Consider the following 21,609-nt stretch of genomic DNA (forward strand, 5'->3'; position numbering starts at 1 on the left):
CAGTGAGGGAAAAGCCCGTAGCGAGAGAGATAGCGTGAAAGCTCCTTAACACAAAGACGTTTTGTTGCTGACGTACAGTGGAAACGGTTGGAGATATGCAAATTCATTTCTAGCCCATATTTTTCTCCAACAGCTTGTGTTCTTCAATTATTGAGAGGGTGACATATCTTTGCGTTAATTATTTATCAATGCTGAACTAAGACTTCATCCCCATCATCATGATGCTCTCTGTCATTAAATCTCTATCATATCATCAGCGGGTAATATCCTCCTTATCGTCAGCTTTACTCTGAGACCAAACATCGCCATAAACTACAGCTGTCACTCATCGTCTTCAACTCTATGATGCCTTATCAAAACTATAGCCAAAACATTTTGATCCTTATTGCCAGCTGTGCCCCAAAATATCATCATCATCATGATCAGGCGCAGCAGCATCGTTCCATCTTCATACCTGGTTAATCCACACAGTGTCACGCAAGCATTATTGAGATTAACATCCTGTTCACGCAAATCTCTTTCATTTCATTCAACAGAATCCTTCTGCCAAGGTTTACATCTCTCTTCTGTAAGTCCTATGGGATCATTCCAATATCTTGTCCCAGTTGGCTGTGCATAAAAGAGCTGGAATATCTCCTTCACGTGTGAGCTATTCTCAGATGTTGGAGCTATTTTTCCTGTCTTGCAGAGTCACACCTGTAGCTGAGTGGTTTTCCTGTGAGTTTCAAATGAATGACTATTTGACTGCACATGGAAAATACATCTCTTCTCATCTCATACAGTTCGCTGCAGAAGCTAAAGGTTATGTAAGGTCAAAAAAAGAAAAACTTAAAATCACCCTGAAGCTATAACCTCTGGATTTACAGAATATTTCGTTATTTAAGCATGAATGAATGAATGAATGGTCTATATTTTAGTATGTTACTATTTTAACCCCTTAATCCTTTTTTTCCTTTAGACCCCATCAGTTGGCTGTTTGCCAGTGACGTGCCGTCAGGGTAGGCAAGGTAGGCAGTGCCTACCCAAGGGTGAATTGATATTTTGATTATTTGTTTTAATAGGGTTAGGGTTAGGGTTAGTTTTAATTTGTTTTATTTTTTTTTAATTATAAATTATTTATTTTTCCATTTCCAATAGCCTACAGTACCTCTAAGTTTCAAATTGTCTGCATTTTGTGCATTTCATAGCCCAAATTACTAAACAGCGCTATTTCCTGGAACAGCTGCAGTCTTTTTCTTTTTTTTTCACTTCGCTGTAAGGAAGAGGGAGGCCACGCCCCCTCCCAAAGGCACGTTGCTCTTCTGCCTCCGTTCTCATTGCGTGGTTTTACGTGTTTGCCCATGCGCAGTCAGGTCCCCAAGATGACAACCATTTACGTGTAAAGGCAGTGTAGAGAGCTGCCTTTGCACATAACCGCGCTATGCTAAATGCTATATGTAAGATCACAGAACATTAGTGAATTGATATCATGTGACCGCTGCTGCTACGTTTTCTATAGCTAGTGGGCGAGATAACATTACAGTCATGATGACAGCGCTAGAGACGATAAATAAACTTTGTTTTGAGGAAAAACAACAGCTTTTAAAAGATGGGAGACCAACACCTGAGTTACCAGACCTTCAGCAAAGGTAAGGTCAGAACATGTTTCATACTTTTCACAGTGAATGGAACAAAAGGAAGTATTGACTTTGTGGATGCTCCTCACTGAGGCTGTTCTGAGTTGTTGTCGTCATTTTCTCCGTGTTTCCAACACAAACAATGGATGTGCTGCCATGTCATGAGATATATCTTGTTGGGAGAGTTTGGAGGCTATATTAAATAATTGTTTATGTTTCTTTAATGATGTTTATGATGTTGATTTTGTTAGATGGCTAAATGCTTATTCATGTGGCCCACAAGCTGCCCTTGGCCTAATTTTGTGTGGCCTCCAAAATAAATACACACATCGACTTCAAAAACAAATAAAATGAGAGAAAACTGAACAAAAATACACAAAATGACAACCAAAATATACAAAAAGATCATGAGGACACATGACTCCAACAACACAAAATGACAACAAAATATAGGAGAACAAAAACACACAAAATGACAACAAAATTCGCAAAATAAAAGTCAGATATAAAAAGGAATAACCAAAGTCCACAGAATGAGTACAAAAACACACAAAAATGACTCCCAAAACACAAAAGGAAAAGAAAAAACAAAAGGAAAAGACATACAAATAACACAACATACAAAATAAGAGGAAATAAAATAAAAATTACAACAAAAATTGTTCATTATTTTAAATAGTGATATGAATGTTGATAATGTGGCCCTCGGATCAATCACATGTCATTGGCCCTGGCTGTAATACAAGTTGCCCATCTCTGGCATAGATGATGCATCATAAACAGAGACTGGAAAATCTTCATTTTAATTCATTGCACACGGTTGTCTACAAATTCACTTTTCTCAAACGTATATCATGGCGGAGCCAGCAAAAAAAAGGCAGCGAAAACCTTTGTCTGAGGAACGGAGGAACTTCATGCAGTGACAGCTCAGCAGCAACACACACTGTCGTCATAGTGTGTGTGATTGCACAACAGGCACGCACACACACACTCGCAACCCAGCGCTCCATCAGGCAGCGCACACACAAATATCCATCCATCCACCCATCTATCCATCCATTTTCAGAGCCGCTTTGTCAGCACACAAACAAACACACCACACACATTTCCACTCCCTTCCGTATTACTCCCACATCATTAATTTATATTACTTGTCTCTCCTCCTCATACTGTTCACATGGGACTATATGTGTGAAAGCACCCTTAGTGTCACTGTTGTGTTAGGATTTTTCAGTGATCGGTTGCTACCATCTTTGGAGAGCAAAGGAGTGCATGTTGCTGTGGGGTGGGGCAGGCGGCGGGGGGTGCAGAGTGTTTATGACAGTGACATAACCAAAAGGGACCTTTAGGGGGAGCTCTAAGCACAAGTTCTGCTGTAAAAACACCACAAAACACTCACATATTTAAATGTGTACAATTTAAGAAACGTTGTATGGTTGGTTCACATTCAAATATCACGTCCCTGCAGCACTGTCGTTATCATTGCAGGTAAAGGAAGTGACGTAGTCTACTTCCTTGCGTTGAGAGGATCTGAAAAAATCCGGTGTGTGAAAATATTAGGGTCCGTAGGACCGCTGTCCGGGCTACCTGCTACATAGTTAGCATTGAGGTGGAAAAGCTCCCCTGGAGGAGGAAGAGCTCCGCTAATTTACAAACTCTTTCTTGCAAAATTTGCAAACAACTGGGCTTTACATTTCCGTCCGGTGTGTTTTTTTTAACTAAAATGAACGCGCTCAAAGACTCCTCAGCTTCTACCGTTGTAGCTGGTGCATCAGTATTATGGGTATACCGGGAACGCGTACAATGGAGAAAGGTTCCGCTCTGTTTGCGGTGCAAAAAAAAAAAAAAATTAAGCGCCATGAATTTTTTTTAGTGCGTAATTTTTTCCTGTAATTAATAAATCGCAATTAACGCGTAAAAATGGCACCCCTAATTAAAACGTCATCAGAAGTATCGTCGTCGGTACCAAGTGAGAGACAGATGCTGCATTTTCAACTTCAAAGGTCTTGTTTGCAGCCAAATGTAGACAGGTTATTATTGTTGAAAAAGAACATGTTTATATCTTAAATCTGGGCTGTGTAGACTGGTCTAGTTTGAAATTAAAACCAAAAAATGTCCTCATCATGAGTTTTTTGGAAAAAAAAAAACCTCTGACTGGCAGAGGTACTTTTCACACTTTCCATAGGAAAAACCTGTCATATTTATGTTGTTTATTTTTGTATTCCTATTCAGTTGAAAAGGTTATACCCAGAGTTTGAAGGGTTATTTTTTCCCCCTTTTCCAATAATATAACCTTGGATCGTTATCGTGAGCCCTGTATCGTACATCATATCGTATCGTGAACTTTGTATATCGTCCCACACGTATTAAAGAGTGATGCTCAGGCAGCATCAGCATCATCACCGCTATCAAAAATGCCAATCTCTCAATCTCATTGAAATCAGGTCATTTCACATGCAGTTTTCCCCAAAAAACTGAGACAAGTTTCTGCCCTTCTGACCTTGAACTCTTCCTTGGACTCTATCGGAGTCTGTGACACACACACACACACGCACAGCCTTCCACCTTTAGGGTTAAATGTGACCCAACCACACAGCCTCTCCGGTGAACGCTCCTATTTACGCACGCGTGCACCGATGCGCGCACATGACTCCAGCGGCTGCAACCAACGTGGCTGATGTCAAAGTAATAATCTCATCTCTTCCCTTCACACATGCATGTACACTTTTTTCCCCTTCAACAAAGACACACACACACACACACACACACACACACACAGTCTGTTTTCACACATTTCGGATGCGTAAAAACGCACTAGAATCCATGCCGTGCTGCTTACCGGTGTGACAGCGCGGGAGAGAGAAGCCCCGGTCCGGATGCGTTCATTGATGAGCTGACTCCTACCTCTGTCTGCTCATCCTTCCCTTTCCTCACTCTGCTACTGAATAAAGCTCTGGGAGCAGAAGCAGAGCAGGCGCGCTCTAAGCCCTCCCCTCTTTCCTCTCCAACACACGCACGCACGCGCGCGCACGCACAACCCAAAGCGACAGAGGATGAAAAGGAGAGAGAGAGAGAGAGATGGTGCTGAAGCAGAACGAGCTGACGCACCAAGGGGTAGAAGACACAGGACAACACGGTGGTTATTAAAGTGTGTTTGTGTCAGAGACAGAAAAGAGAAATAGGCAGCATATCACAGATGGATGTGAACCACAGGAAAATGCACTCCCCAGCTGCAGCAGCATCAATCCAGAGAAAAGTACAGGAAGAAGAGAACGCATGATGATTAATGATGGAATAAGCTTTAGGTATTTTCTAGTTTCATGGCTACAGCAAAAGCTGGTTACAAAAGTCCAATATTGAATATTCCCAATGATTTATATGTTATATGTAGTTTTGAATTTATTAAATTAAAAAGGTGGTGGTGGTGGGAGGGGGGAGAGAGAGATTGCCTCATTATTACTACTCTGTTCACAATTATTATTTATTACCTAAAAGTAATTCCACCTGTTACAGAACATTGGACAATGGTTATTTCTATGGTTAACTCCTATTACTCATCAATGACTCATAAAATAACCTAAAACACCTGAAGCACCTTTCCTCACCTCAGGTCAATGTTCGTAATTCAACATTTATAAAGAAAAAAAAGAGAATATATATACAGTAGATAAGGAAAGTTTGAGGACAGAAACCACTGCGAACAAAAAGAAAACAAATAACATGCTAAAAAAAAACATGAATAGTGTCTACAAAAATGCTCTTATGGGAGAAAGAAGACTTTTAGTACGATCTATGTCGTGTCGAAATTTAAAGTAACCCCTTAATCCTATTCTTTCCTCCTATTTTATGAATAAGTGATAGATATATGATCCATATAGACCCCATCAGTTGGCTGTCTGCATGGATCAGACATGGGCAACTGGAACCCTGAGGGCCACATGCGGCCCTTGGCCTAATTTTGTGTGGCCTCCAAAATAAATACACAAATCGACTTCAAAAACAAATAAAATGAGAGAAAAATGAACAAAAATACACAAAATGAGAGTAAAATACATAAAATGACTACCAAAAGGCGCAAAATGACTAGGACACACGACTCCAACAACACAAAATGACAACAAAAATATACAAAATATAGGACAACAAAAGCACAGTAAATCCACAAATCGACTCCAAAAACACACAAAATAAGAGAAAAATACACAAAAAGACTCCATAAATACACAATATGACAACAAAAAACATACTAAATAAGAGAAAATGTACAAAATGGCAACAAGAATACACAAAATGAGTAGAATATACAAAATGATACAAAACGTAAAAATTGACAACAAAATATAGGAAAACAAATGCACACAGAATGACGTAAAAACATACAAAATAAGAAAAAAAATACACAAAAACACTCCATATAAATACACAAAAGGACAACAAATAAACATACAGAATGAGAGAAAATGTATAAAATGACAACAAAAATGCACAAAATGAGTAGAATATACAAGATGACAACAAAAGCACACAAAATGACAAAAACACACAGAATGAGAGAAAAATACATGAAAAGACTCCATACAAATACACAAAAGGAGAACAAAAACATCAAAATATAGAACAAATAGCATACAAAATGACATAAAAACATACAAAATGAGGAAAATATAAAAATAACAAATTCACAAAATGAGAATAAAGAAAGAAACAAAAAAAATGTCTTCTTCTCCCAACATCCATCCATCCATGACCAAACAGTTATGTTTATGGATTGTGGGATGAAGCCAGAGTAACCAGAGAAAACCCACCCAAAGCACGGGAGGGAGAACACGCAAACTCCACAGAGAAAGGACCCAAGTGTCCACCCCAGGGCTAAAAAGGATGAAGAGGCAAAGGGAGTGATGAAGGAGAAGGAGAGGGATGATGAGTATGATGACAAAAAGAGAAGAGAAGAGAAGAAAAGAATAGTGTGAAGAGAAGGCCATTAAAGTTGGTGTAAATAATGAGAAAGTCAAGCGCTGTAATAGAATCTCTCCTTTAGACACAGATGATTAGAGTTGTGTCTCAGCATAAAGTATTGCCTTTGGACCGCGAGCTGATGCACTCCCTCCGGCTAGACTACACACACACACATACACACACTTTGAGAGTTTGCACAATGACAATTTTAGAGATGGACAAACAAGCGTCTCTGCTCACACACGTGTCAACACATGCATGAAAAATATACGCAAAACTACAGATGCTGCTGAATCCACCACACCCACACGCAACATTATTTTTTACAGGGAGTGAAAGGTGGAAATGAACAGAACTAGATTTTGGTGAGCGAGCAGTCTAATAATATTACAAGGCTTTACTAATGAAGACGACAGCTGGCGCTGTTTAAAAATGATTCTCTGTCTGAGAAACTGCAGGAAGACAGAAACATCACATTCTCCTTTATCTCCTCTGCTTTCCTCATTCCACTTGTTATTTTAAGCTTTAATGTGAAAACCAAACAAAATTAAAAATCCATCATTTTGTTTTGATGTTACTTGCAAAAACAAAAAAGAATTATTCATTCTTAACTTTCTTTTTACACATTTCAAAGCACATTGGCTGTTAAAACAACAAGAACGGATCTATAATAGATCAGTGGTTCTCAACCTTTTTAGCCCTCAACCCCCAAAATAAAGGTTCCAGAGACCAGGGACCCCCACTGTAGCTGAAGGTGGTTGAACACAGACATGAACATTGAAGAACAGTCATGTGGAGACAGGGTCATCTATAAAGGGGAATAAAGGGGAGAGATTTTTAGGGGTCCATCCATAGAGTCAGTAAAATGATGGTCCATTGTTGTATGAATCTGTGATAACCACATTTATTTATTTATCTGAATAATATCCACTGTTATCCAAGAAGTTTATTATTATTTGCACCATAGTATGTAGTCATCTCAAAGGTAAAAAAAATATTGTTTTAATGAGAAATAAAATGGGTTAAAAGTGACCAAAAATAGTGGAAAGGGTGGTGAAATGAGATTTTAAAAACCACAGAAATTGGTTAAAAGTTGCATATTAGAGTATCAAAACGGACAGAAAAAGTAGTAAAACGGGTTCAAGGTGACTCAATATTGGCTTAAAAGTGACAAAAATGGGGGGTGGCAATTAATTTTAACTGACAAATAATGGGCATGACATATTATGAATGTGGTTTTAATAGGCAAAAATATGCATGAAATATGGTGAAAAGAGGTTAAAAGTGACAATAATAGGTCAATATAGGTGACATAAGGTGAGAAAAGTGGTGGAAAGGGTTTATAAGTGCCGAAAATGTCTCGAAAGTGAAAAAATTGTGCAAAAAAGGCATTGAAATTTGGCAGAAATGGGGAGTAATGTCGCAAAATTACATTAAAAGGAGCAAAAATGTGGCAAGAAAAAGTGGTGAAAAAAGGCTCAAATATGGCAAGTTTGGTGTAGTTGCAGAAAAAGGGTAAAAATAAGCAAAAATGGGCTCGAATTGTTGAAAAAAATATTCTTAGTTTCTTGAAGGCAACTGGTAAATCACTGACTGCATCAATAGACAGCACAAGAGTACGATACATTCAACCTGTAATACTTGTTTTTGGTCTGTGGGTGGAAAGTAATCCAAAAAGACTTAATAATAATTCACACCTTCCACCTTTAAAATGTTAATGGTTAATTGCTCCTACTGGGAAAAAACTGAATGAGTTGGAGTAGACACTATTCACAGACATTAAATGAAAAATCTAAACGGAAAAAAAAAAAAAAAAAAAAAAAAAATCTGTCGTTCTAATTGAATCTGTTTTTTAAAGCTCTGATTGAAGCCACCTACCATTCCATTCCTCGCTCTCTTACTCTGCTTCTGTCGCGGCACAACATCAAAACACTCCAGATTCAGTTCCAATTAACCCTCCCCCATCGCCTCATGCTGTATCGCTCCCTGCCAAACAAACCACGCTAATATCTTGAGAAAGAGCTACGTATCTTCTCAGGTTTCTATAGCAATGAGCGACTGGGCCCCTCCGTCTAACGCTGTAATATAATGATCGATGGCTGTGCCACGGTGCAGAAAGGTCTTTGATTGCAGCATGTGTGAATATTTACAGCCAAAAGGATGAATCTCACTTTGAATTTCATGATTGAGTTGGTTTTTTAGCTTCAGAAAACCCCAGAAAGCATTTTATTGACCTGCAGGTTGTGGCACTTTTTATTTTTGGGAACACACTGCACCTAGAAACCATTTTATTGTTTGGTTTTGTGTGTTAAGTCCACAAGAAATAAGTTAATTCTGATTTTTTTTAAATCTAATTAATTGGAAATCTTCATTATAAGAATGTTGTTTGTTCCAATATATCAAGGCTTCAATCTGTGCATCGTCAGTAGAGAAATGCATTAGTTCTCCAACGGTCTTTTGCAATAACACCTTTAGACAAACCCAACATGTTGCACAGTGTTTTACGTTGCACAGACTTTGGCAGACTATCAACTGGCACAGCTTTAAAAAAAAAAAAAAAAGAAGAAAAAAAAAGCCTGTTACTCACTGTGCTACTACTACTTCTTTGGCTTCTACTCTACACTTGTTCTCTTTTGTAATGTGGGTTTAACCTGGAGTCTTTCCGTTTTGAGTTCCATGAATTTCATGTTTTGTTTATCCCTTCTTGACCCTTATAAAGGAAAACGCCCTTGTATTCCGATGAATTTTAAAAATCACAATCAAATTATCGCTAATTTATTGGGTTTTTTTGTAAAACTTTACTTGAAATTTTATACAAAAGGCTGACATCACGCCATCATTATCTGCATAAATTAGTGACATGAAGACTGTCATTAGGTGTCAATCCGTGTATCATTCGTTCATTCGTTTTTCATTATGAAACAAAAACATGAAAAACGAAAAAAAGTGTAAGTGTACTCTCGTCCGACGCTAACGGCTATGCTAACGGCAGTTCGGCATGACAAGATCGCTGCTTCCAACTGTGCATCCGAAATGTGTCCTTTTCGCTTTAGCTGATGTTGGGCACAGAACCTCCTCACGGACATTTAGGAGGATTTAGAGACTCCTAAGTGTTGCAGAGCGAACGATATCGCAGAATGTGTAACGCTTCACTTCCGGGTCACGTACTTTGGCCAATCGGTAATGGAGAAAACGAATAAAGGTGTGCGTTATCCGTGTTGGAAACAAATACCAAATAATGAGTGTTTTTTTCATTTTTCATGTTTTTGTTACATAATGAAAAACAAATTAACAAATGATTAACGGATTGCTGTCGTTCACTAAATTATGACACCTTTGGAGCTATGTTGGCATTATTGGGGTTTGGGTTAGGGGAATGAACGACACTTAATGACACTTTATTCATGCTAATGACAGATGTCGTGTCATAATAATGACACCATACAGTAATGTCAGCCTTATGTATAAAACTTCAAGTGTTACTGTTTTTTGATATTCTTTTTTGAAGATAAAATCCAATGATCAATACATAAACTGACCGACCCTTCACACTGACCCGTAATCTTTTTGAACAATCTGTTTTTTATTGGAAAAATGAAAAGCACTATTAAAATTAACTTAATTCCCCCCGAAAAAAAGCTGTTTGTAGCAAATGTGTTGGTGAGCACTTTCATATACACTCTAAAACAGTACATGACCCAAAAAATGGGAACATGAACCAATTTCACAACAATCGCATTACTTTCACATCACTTTTCGCTACATTTCCAGTGTTTCTTCAAAAGCCAGGAGGCAAATATTCAAAAAAAATCTGCAGGATGGCAACATTTCATGATAGAGTGCTTCTGTAAACAAGTTGCTAGGGCCAAGAGAGGGTCTAACACACCAGAATCCATTTTAGGATCTCCTCATGTATCCAGCATTTGACATGATTACACGGCGTCCCGCTAATGCAGTCATTCTGCCTCATCCTCAGCCTCATGAAGCATTGTTGACTTCTGATTATTCATGAGCCGCCTCACACGCGCTGTGTTGGAAATTATAAGTCAAGCTGTGTGTGGTCCAAAGGGGAGCTGGGTAAGTGTAACTAAATCATGAAGCGGGGGATGGTGAGCAAAATGAGCCTTGATCATTTGAAAGCAGCAAAAAGATAAGTGTCACAGCAGCATAACCATATTGATTCCCTCTCACATCTGCCCAATACATACACAATAGTACATCTTTGCCTGCTGAGAAATGTGGTTACATTGGCAAAAATAAGCATTAAATATGGTGAAAAGAGGTTAAAAGTGACAATGATGGGTCAACATATGCAACATGAGGTGGAAAAAGTGGTGGAAAGGCATTGAAATTTGATGGAGAAGTGGCAAAATGAGAGTAATGTCACAAAAACGCATTAAAAGGAGCAAAAATATGACAAGAAAAAGTGATCAAAATAGGTTGAAATTTGGTGTAGTTGCAGAAAAATGGTAAAAAAAATAAGCAAAAATGGGCCAGAATTGTTAAAAAGATATTTGTAGTTTCTTGAAGGCATCTGGCGACCCCCTCCCAGTGTCTTGGAAGCCCAAATTGGGCTCCCTGCAATACGTAGATTTGGAATCCCTGAAATAGATCAACTCCAATACAGCACGTTTCCATTACTTGTTGTGTCTGATTCAGTGATGCGCATAGAAATACAGTCACTGACTGCATCAATAGACAGCACACAAGTATGATACATGTGATACTTTTGTTTCAGTTGCCCTAACGTCAAACAGACAGCAAATCTGTACCCAAGCCACGAACAGTAACATCTAATTCATGGCTTTTCAACTGGTGAGATGGGACTCGAAAGAGACTATAAAAGAGAAATCTGGTCCTACAATAAATTCAAAGACTCGATTTTAACCTAAAATACTTGTTTTTGGTCAAAAGAATTTACAGCCTCCACCTTTAAATGCTAATAGTTCAGTGCTCCTCTTGCAAAAAAATGAATGAGTTGGAGTCTGTGCCGAAACATGCGCAATGGTGCATCTTCACCTGCTGAGAAAAGTCGGCCAGTTGTGATCTGATAGATGAATCCACACATATACGCAGCCACGCCAACACTGTGACCCTTTTGCTCATGTTGTTAATTTAATGTTTTTACTGATGATTTTAAAAGTTTTACTGCTTATTTTAATGTTCTTAATAATTTCATGCTGTTGAATGTTTTCTGTTGCACTTTTTGATCATGTAAAGCACATTGAGGCAAGGCAAATGTATTTGTGTAGCACATTTCATACACAAGGCAACTGCCTTGCCTTTTCTGTTCAGTCAATGTTATTATGATCATTAGCAACGTTCAACTTATGAGCAGCAAGACTGACATTGCGTGTTGTAATGCTACGGCCTGCAGCCAAATCCAGGCATTTACATGAGCTATGGACCACCTCCATCAGAGGGCTGTGTTATTGATCCGTGTTGAAAGGAAGCTGCTGATTAATCAGGAAAGCCGGAACCAATCAAACCCATGACAGACACAAACTGATTAATCGCAAACACACACACACAGAAAGAGAGAGAGAGAGAGAGATCCTGCACGTCTACTGCCAAATTAAATTATATTTACGCCTCGTGAAACTTGATGTCAACACCAAGCTCAAAAGTAAGTCACACGTAGCTTTTCATTCAACCTTACCTTCGTCATAATGCAAACTCCTCATGTTGCATGACTTCGGAGTTCCCTCGAAGCCTCTGTGGTTGGTCCTTCTTGAATGGTTGGATTTGTGAAAATCAAAAAGAGAAGTTGCTGCAAAGTGAGAAAACAGTCATTGGGGGGAGTTCCACTTTTATAAGTTTGCAGTGTATGTGCGTAAACAGAAATGCTGCAGTGTGCATTGAATCAAAAATACATGTGACACCAAAAACTTTAAAACTATCAAAGACATAACAGGAAGGGTCACGAGTGTAGCTGTGTTATTACTGTAATTGCCACTAAAGTATAGAATGAATTAAATCAAACTTTACTCATCTTTATCCACAAACTGAGTCACTTAAATATGAAGTGCATTGTGCTCTTATATATCTTTGTATTCACCTGAACACTTTTCTTCAGCCACACTTCCACAGTTCTTTATGACCTGGGGTGGTGCAAGGCAACTGGACTCAGAGTGCAATTCATCACTTCTGTCTCCTCGGTTTCTTCTCCCCTCAAGCAATGCTGACCTTTCACAGTGATTAATACCACTACGGGTACACAAACACACAAACACACACATCGGGGGTCAAAACGACATGCATTAAGGGCTCTAGTTTAGTAGCACAAGTGGCGCAGAGCTAGAAAAAAAAAAAAAGGTCAAACTTAATAAAAATGAAGTTTAGTTCAGCATTTGCAGTCAGATTTTAGTGTCCAGTGTCAAACCACTTGACAAAAGATAAAGATGAGGAAGAAGAGAAACAGGTGTACGTCAAATTTAAATGGGTACGAGGGTATGAGGTCACAGGACACAGCTGATCACCTGTCATAGTTGGTCAGTGTAGGTGTTTGGCATACTGACCGACTCACACTAAGTCTGACTTCAAAATTAGAAATGTATGTAGAGCATTCTAATTAGATACTATGGAAAGATTGAGTAGGCAAGAAATACCCAGATGTATACTATATCGGGACATTTTTAGAGTATTCACGGTGGGCACACTAGTCATACTTAACCACCCCACGATGCCGGTCCTGGGAGCAACTTCAAGCTAAAAGTCAAACATCTCCATTTCAAAACAAAAGCATCTCTTGTTGTCTTCCATTAGTTTTTAACCCTTTTGTACATAGGGCTCTTGTTTTGAATTTTACTGGAAGTTTAGTCAGTAGCACAATGGCGAGTCTCTGAAAATCTCCGAAATGTCAGCATGTTTTATTGATCAAATGACCACATGTTGATATTCTACTCGGTCACTTTCTCACCTAAAATGCTTTCAGATCTTTCAAAGGTGGAGAATCAACACAGATATTTAGCCTCAGTGTGCTTCAGGTTTTTGTCATCATAGGTTTGAATTGCATCTTGGGAAACTTAGAAGTATACTTCAGTGGGATCAGTCCATCCTAATCATACTAATAGCATATACCGGTTCAACAGTATATACTCATTGGGTGTGTAGCGTGTAGTACGTTAGTATGTGATTTCGAACACATCTATCTTGCACTTTCTGCGTAGACATTAGTTTTTTTGCTTACATCATCATAGGGCCTTAAGTCTCAGGATAAATACATTGTATACCATTTCTTAGAAAGTTGAGACTTGTGCTCCTACATGATGATATTAATATAAAATACATGTACAGTTCAACAGTTGAGTTCAGTTTTCTCCCCATGTAATAATTTCCATCCATCACAGCCAACATTACATTGTTCAATGCAGATTTTTTTTTTTTCTTTTTTGTAATGCTAATGTTCCAGTTACTCATCTCATTTCTGTTCTGCTGACTGGGACAAACTACAGCCAGCAGCCGGTGTAATGTTGTATTACTCGTTGCATGCTGAAATCCCTTTAAAGCACATTTCCAAACTAAAACTCAACTATTGAAAACCCTAGACTTCAAAAAAGTATGAAATACCACTGCATCTTATAGTACATCTTGAATGAAGCGTATTTTTTATTCTCAATTTGTCTCTACGGGTGTTGTCACTACCTATCTCAGTTTACCAGCAGCTTGTTTCTGTCACACGGCATCAATTAAACAAAGGGTGCTGATGTCATCCTCTCGCAAGTGCCTTGTGAACTAGTTCAGTAAGCAACCTAGATACAAGTGTGACAGAAATGCTGGGAGGAAAATGGGGGGCAGAGGGGGGAAAAAAACTGCAAGAGACGGAGGGCGACTTACGAGAGGATTGATGGGAGAATGGAGTGAAAGAACGACAATGAGAATAATGATGGATGGAATATGAAACACACACAGATGGGCTACTGAGCAACGAGAGTTGGGATATAGAAAAATGTTGGAATAAATCAGGGAGAGAAAGAAAAATCAGCCAATATGGATACCTTGCGAATGTTTAAAGGGCTGTGTTTTGCAGTTCACGTTCATATTTTCTGTCTCTCCTCCAACTTATTAAACAGGATTAATCTCTTATCTCCCGTGTGAGGAGAGCAGAACAAACAAACCTGACACCTGTGAGGAAAACTACCATCCTTGCTATAAAATAAAGCTCTAAATTGCACCAAACGGAAACTAATTTCATGTTAGACAAACTTCTACGCTCGCTGCACAAAATCCAAGCAACAGACTTATGAATGTAATTGCAATAAAAGTGTCATAAAATCTTATTGCCTTTGTCTAATTCCTTGATATGACGTGATAAATCAGATTTATCTCAAGCTTAATGACAAGATGTTCCTTATACTGGGAGTCCTGGGGCAGTGAAAGTTTCGACTATGTGCCTCGTCGTGGTGTATCCGTAGCGATGATAACCAAAGCATGGAAATGTGTTTTGGCTTTCAACGGAGCACAAAACTGATAAAACAAATTTATTGGCAGATTAAAACCAAATTAACTGCAGGCGATTAGAACTACACTGAGGTAATTACTGTTTTCAGTTGACGGCTGGAAGTGACAATCGTTGCTCATGTTTAGTTTCAAGCTGGGAAATTATAAAGCAAGGTAGATGCACACTCAAAGACATCCTCTCATTGGATTTACAAACTAATCCATGTACCCTTCAATAATAAAACAAATGTTCATTACCTTTCATTAGACACCATAATAACAGGCAAATACAAGTGTGCAACTGCAGCTTGTATCTTAGACCACCATGTGTACAGCTTCATAAACACACCCACAGTAAGGGAGAATATTACAGGGTTGCATGTGGCTCTATGTTTACAGGGCAGATGGAACGATAAAAAGAAAACGCTTTGACTTGTAACTCGTAGTTCAAGATTTTGCCGTTTTCTGGGGAGAAAAAGGATTTTCATTGTTTGTCAAACTTAAAATAGTGTCCCTGTTTTTTTTTGTTGTTATCATTGTGAATCATAATGATACGAATATCTAATGTGCATAAAGTTAAGACTATTCTGCAAACAGAGCCAGACTATTGTGAGCTTAATCTGAAAAAAGCCAAACTGTTCTTAATAAGAAAACAATATTTCATCATCATCCTGGGATTGTCCAATAACCCCATAGGATATATACAGTAAGTACTCATGTTACTGTATATGAGTTGATTATTTTTGGGGTACTTGTACTTTTAACGTACATTTCTAAATCAGTAATTCGACTTGTAATTAAGTATGTTTATAGTAAATTGTTCCATTTCTACATCCAACCGTTACTGAGTAATAGCTCAAAAACATTCATCATGTCTTCGTTTTTTGGTTCTTTTTTTTCCAGACATTGTGTGTAGAAGTAGTTGTTGTTCTTTACCTTTTTCTTGACAGTTTCGACGATGTCTCTCGCCTTCCTCAGGAGGAATTCATTGGTTTTATTTTATTTTAAAAAATAATTGGACATTTTGACAAACCTTTTATTTTATACAGAGAACTTTGTGGAAAATAAATTCAGTTCTAATTGTGTATACGTGACATGTTTACTGTATGCAAGGGAACCATATTACCAAAAAGTAACGAGTAACTTTTTTCTTTGAGTACTATTTAATTGAGCAACTTTATACTTGCACTTGAGTATTTTATGTATGACTTACTTGTACTTGAGTACACTTTCAATTAAATAACTTTACTTCTACTTGACTAGGATACATCAGTACTCTTTACACCTCTGTCAATAACATAAATCTAGTTTTTAAATTGTTTAGATTCAGAGAAGTCAAAGCCATCATTGTTGGCTACGCATGTTAAATGTTAACCTGCATTTGTATATATATATATGGTTGAAAGGATTATCCGTAACATGTTACTTGAAGTTTTATACATAAGGCTGACAGTACGCTGTCATTATCTGTCATTAGCATGGAAAAGACGTCAAGAAGGCTCAGGTCATTAAATGTTATTCGCTAAATTAGGACACTTTTCACTAGATTATGACACCTTTGGAGCTATGTTGGCATTTTTGGGGTTAGGTAGGGTTAGGATTAAGGTTAAGGTTCGGAGTTAGGGTTAAGATTAGGGGTAAGGGTAACAAACAACACATGACGACAGTCTTCATGACAATTTATTCATGCTAATAACATGACATGGTGTCATGTCAAAAATAATGACAGCGTAATGTCAGCCTTACGAATAAAACCTTCAAGTGTTACCGGATTAGCAATTCAGCTCCTCTATAAAATAATGATTCTACACTTTTACACTGGGAACATGAGGTTTTCCATTTTTGTGGATTTTTTTTTCCAGATTTAAAAGAGAGAACGTTAAAGCTCAAGGTTGCGCTTAGCTGGATTTTTACCTTCTGTGATTTTCAAACTTGATTTTAAGAATAACAGCGAGACTGGAAAGCCAAAACAAACACAAACTAATGTCTGCATTTAATATTGATGTTTTGTTGGGTTTTGTTTTTTTTGTTTTTTTTAACAGTATCAGAGAGAAAACATGGGGAAAAAGGACAGCAAGTGTAGCTGCAGTTGTAGAGGCAAAGTAACTGAAAGAAGCCACTTGACTGCTCTCAAACACACAAACATACACTCTGAGTGGTGGTTTAGAGACTGTGTGGGAGTACATACGCCTCCATTACCCAAAATAACCACCAGATGAGGGGTATGGAGGCTGGGCGAGGTTGATACATGAAGCTATAAATGGATGTTAATTGTATAGCTCGGATTACACTCAAAAGCAGCGAGTCTTTATACATAAACTCAGTGTCTGCAGCACATCCATGGAACAATCCTGCTCACATGAGAAAAGAGAGAATGTCCAATCGTCCTATAGACTGCAGTTATAATAAGATAAACCCATACACACATACAGAAATAATAGAATTGGATTTTTAACCACCGAACCCACTCATATTTGTATTACTGTGATGCGGTAAACCTTCAAAGAAATGTCATTTCTTCAGGAGAAATTTAAACCACATGAGAAATATACACACAGAATGGGCTCTGCATGCCTGCCTGAGCTCAGCGAAAGAGAAAAAAGTGTGCACTGACTTAAAATTCCCTTCCACTTGTCAAAGTGTCTCCAAAAAAAAAAAAAAAAAAAAAAACTGTTGCCTCTTTCTCTTTGTGTGTGAGTCTGCCAATTCCTAACTTCACCAAACAGACTATAGTTCTGATACGAGGCTTGTGATGCAAGAACAGAGAAGGAGAAATGGCGTTACGCAGGAGAAAAAAGGAGGGGTAGCAAATCTAAATATAAGTGGCAGATAATTACAGGGTTGATTTTGCTGCCTTGATGTAAGGGACGGGCAAAAGACAGTGGAGTGAAGAAACATCACCACCACGCACAATCCACACACAGACAAGAGGTTTCCATAAAGGAGAAACAGAGGAATTGTTCTTTATGACATGCATTTCCTTCTTCTTTATTTACAACAAAATGTCTTTGGGTATCTCCTTTGTTTCATCATAAAGATATTTTATATGAAGTGAAAGCTGTCATTTCAGTGCTTGGGTGTAGTCTTAGGTTAACCAATGATGGAATTCACTTTTTTGTGTGTGTGTGTGTTTTTTTTAAAGAGGAAGACTTGTGGAATGAGATTTAAAAGAGGAACAGGACTAAAATACAGACAATTCAGCTCTGATTATAGTCCTCTTGTGCCCCCTGCTGTTTATTTGAAGAACAATATGAATTTCAATAGAATAGAATAGAATAGACTTTTATTGTCATTCCACAGTGATGCAATGAAATTGGGTGCTCAGGTCCAGTATTCAAATAAATAAATAAATATAGAAGCTTTTTCCAGAAGATAAGGTGAAAAGATAAAAAAAAAAAATACAATTTAAATTAAATATTCACAGATTACCGGTATAGGCATAAAATGCAAGTTATTTATAAATAAAGAAATATATAAGATAAAAACAGCTTACTAATGCCAACTTTTCCTGCTGCTCACAATTTAAAGAAAAAAAAATAACACTTCTTTATAATTCACATTAAAACTTGTTCAAGATATGTTTAACATCTGTATCACATTTCTAATTAAATAGTTTCAAACGCTGATGATAATAATTAGGGAAATAAGTAAAATGCACAAACTGTTGGACAATAAAAGCAGAATAAGTTATATTATTACCCACATAACCAGCAAACCACACATGAATAAATACATCATGGACAAAATGTAACTTTTGCAATAGCAGAGAAGCATAATGGTGCTAATGCTAACAAGCGTGTTCATGCGTGCTTACTTTTATGGGAAGTTTACTTAAAGGTGTCAATGTGGTTGTTTTTATCACAAATAAAAAGGATTTATGGCGTGCATTTTAGCACATTGTATACTGTTCATTTTACAGCAGAAAAAATAAACATAATTTAGTTATAAGCATCAAATTGGGCACCATGGCTGGGACGGTAGAGCAAAATGAGTTTTTAAGGAAGTTTGGGCTGAAACCTCAACTATTTTTCCACAATGACTTACTTTATGCACAACACCAAACTGCTCTATACAAACAGGGAGGGTTTTGCATTGCAGCGCTGGCTCTGTGGTTGTGCGAGTATGTGCACGAACCCAAATGATGATAAAGCACTATATAAACCTATAGACATCTGCAAGCCATCCAAAACCAGGTTTGGACATGCCTCATTTAATTGCAATGTTTGTGAAGGGCTAAAAGTAGAAATTAGTCTTCAGTGTGTACATAAATAGAGTTGAGTCATTTCCATTTTATTGATGCATCCTAACATACAGAAAACAGGCCCACAATCAGCCCCCGGAATTAAAAATATTGGTTCATTCATCATCAAATCACATCTTTTTGGGCAACAACTTTTTTCTTGCACTTTTTGATTCAGCTAATGTGAGTTTAAGTCAGCTTTTTATTGTTTGTCTTATCCAAATAAAAAGTTTAAAGTGTTTAATCTATTAAAATGCATTTGCTTGGAAAATTATTAACCTAAACTTGAAAATAATTTGTCGTGTCATAAATAAAGATATATCATACGACAAGATATTGCAATTTTAAAACAAGGGTACGAATGGAATCATGTTAAGGAGCAAAATAAATAAAAATCCACACGATCTACTGATTGTCATGGTTTTTTTTCTGTTTTACATTTTTCACAACTCTCAGCCAATTGCCAAATTTGATTGTAGTAGAAGGCAGTCGCTCATTTTTACAACAAAATATGCCAAACTAAAATATTTTGACTAAAATGTCAACAGTTAAACTTGGAAAAATAAACAACAACTTTCTACCTAAAATACATTTGTTTTCAGCAGGAAAAAAAGTGGTTTGGGTTTGGTTACTCTTTAAAAAGAACTGATGTGTTAATAATCACACTAATTCAGGAAGAGAAAGCTCATCTAAAGTAATTTAAAAATGTAAAGATTAGTCAACCTTAAAAAGTCAAATCGGAATATTTCATTCAGTATCTATATGACACTTCAGCCTTCAACTACTTTTAATTTATTAACTACTTAGCACTGCACTGTGTTTTTGAACATCTATTTAAGCAGAGGTGAAAGTTATGGATTACAAGTACTCACCTTACGGTAATTAGGGCCCCAGCACAACGGTGTGTAGGACCCTAATGTAATGCACCTCGTTTTTATTATTATCATTATTATTAATAGGGCCACAGCACAACAATGTGTTGGACCATATTGTAATGAACCTCGTTATTATTATTTAATTTCTGGCATTTTTTGAGAGCCTAAACATGTTCAAAAACTCGTGAAAATTTGTACGCATATTTAGGACTGGCAAAAAATGTGATTTCTGGGGGAATAGCACATGTGAAAAATGGCAAAATGACTCAATAGCGCCCCCTTGAAAATTGTATTGTTCATTACTTTTATAGACAGAATTTCGGATAAAGGCGGCCGAAATGAGTTTCCTTCGCAGGGTGGCTGGGCGCACCCTTCAAGATAGGGTGAGAAGCTCAGTCACTCAGGAGGAGCTCGGAGTAGAGTCGCTGCTCCTTCACGTAGAAAGGAGCCAGCTGAGGTGGTTCGGGCATCTGTTTCGGATGCCTCCTGGTCGCCTCCCTCGGGAGGTGTTTCAGGCATGTCCTATTGGGAAGAGGCCTCGTAGAAGGCCCAGGAAACGTGCGCCAATTCCCGACATGCGTGTGGTTGCGAGGGCCTGTTCATCACTGCATGCAGCTTTAATTGTAATTGTTTTTATGGGTACTTGTACTTTTTTAAGTATATTTCTAAATCAGTAGTTTTGTTTGTACTTAAGTACATTTTTTTAAAAGAAGAAAGTAATTTGTTACTTTTTCGCACCCAACTGTTGCTGAGTATATTATTAATTTTTGTTTTAAAATGATCAGCGGACATTGTAAAATAAATGAAATGACCAGACAACAATCAAATGGATCACATCATAGCCAACTGACAAGATTAAACACAATGAACCGCACCAAAACAGTTCGTAAATTTAGATATACTTGACAAACCATTTATTTCATACAGATGCCTTTGTGGAAAATAAATAAAGTTCCAATTGTGCAAGACCTCATCTCTTCCTTTTAAAATGTATACATGAAACGTTTACTGTAGCTCAGTCATTCGGGAGGGGCTCAAAGTAGAGTCACTGCTCCTCCGCATCGAGAAGAGCCAGATGAGGTGGCTCGGGCACCTAATTAGGATGCCCCCTGAACGCCTCCCTAGTGAGGCGTTCAGGGCACGTCCCTCCGGAAGGAGGCCCCGGGGAAGACCCAGGACACGCTGGAGAGACTATGTCTCTCGGCTGGCCTGGGAACGTCTCGGGGTCCCCCGGAAGAGCTGGAGGAAGTGGCCGGGGAGAGGGAAGTCTGGGCCTCCCTACTGAGGATGCTGCCCCCGCGACCCGTAAACGGCTAAGCGGGAGAAGATGGATGGATGGATGGATGGGTTTACTGTATGCAAGAGAACTGTGATTTATTACCAAAAATAAACAGAGGCTGAAAGTAACTAGTAACTTTTACTTTGAGTACTATTTCATTCAGCTACTTTTTACTTGTACTATTTTTTTCTGTATGACTTACAG

General features: G+C 37.9%; 1 protein-coding gene across 4 annotated transcripts in view; it reads right to left on the minus strand.

The window, feature by feature from the left end:
* Nucleotides 1-21,609, minus strand: part of slc8a4b (solute carrier family 8 member 4b) — a 161,125-nt gene that overhangs the window by 135,637 nt on the left and 3,879 nt on the right. For 3 of the 4 annotated variants that reach the window (XM_028473878.1, XM_028473875.1, XM_028473876.1), the window contains exons 2-3: nt 12,631-12,779; nt 12,232-12,342 (exon numbers count right to left, since the gene is read on the minus strand). In XM_028473878.1, coding sequence (XP_028329679.1) covers nt 12,232-12,256 — 25 coding nt within the window. In that variant the 5' untranslated portion in view covers nt 12,257-12,342; nt 12,631-12,779. Of the gene's footprint in view, nt 1-4,455; nt 4,551-12,231; nt 12,343-12,630; nt 12,780-21,609 lie in introns of those variants that run through there. The other variant, XM_028473877.1, reaches the window with a different exon arrangement.

The sequence above is a fragment of the Gouania willdenowi genome, chromosome 18 (assembly GCF_900634775.1).
Source record: "Gouania willdenowi chromosome 18, fGouWil2.1, whole genome shotgun sequence".
In the NCBI taxonomy this organism is placed as follows: Eukaryota; Metazoa; Chordata; class Actinopteri; order Blenniiformes; family Gobiesocidae; genus Gouania; species Gouania willdenowi.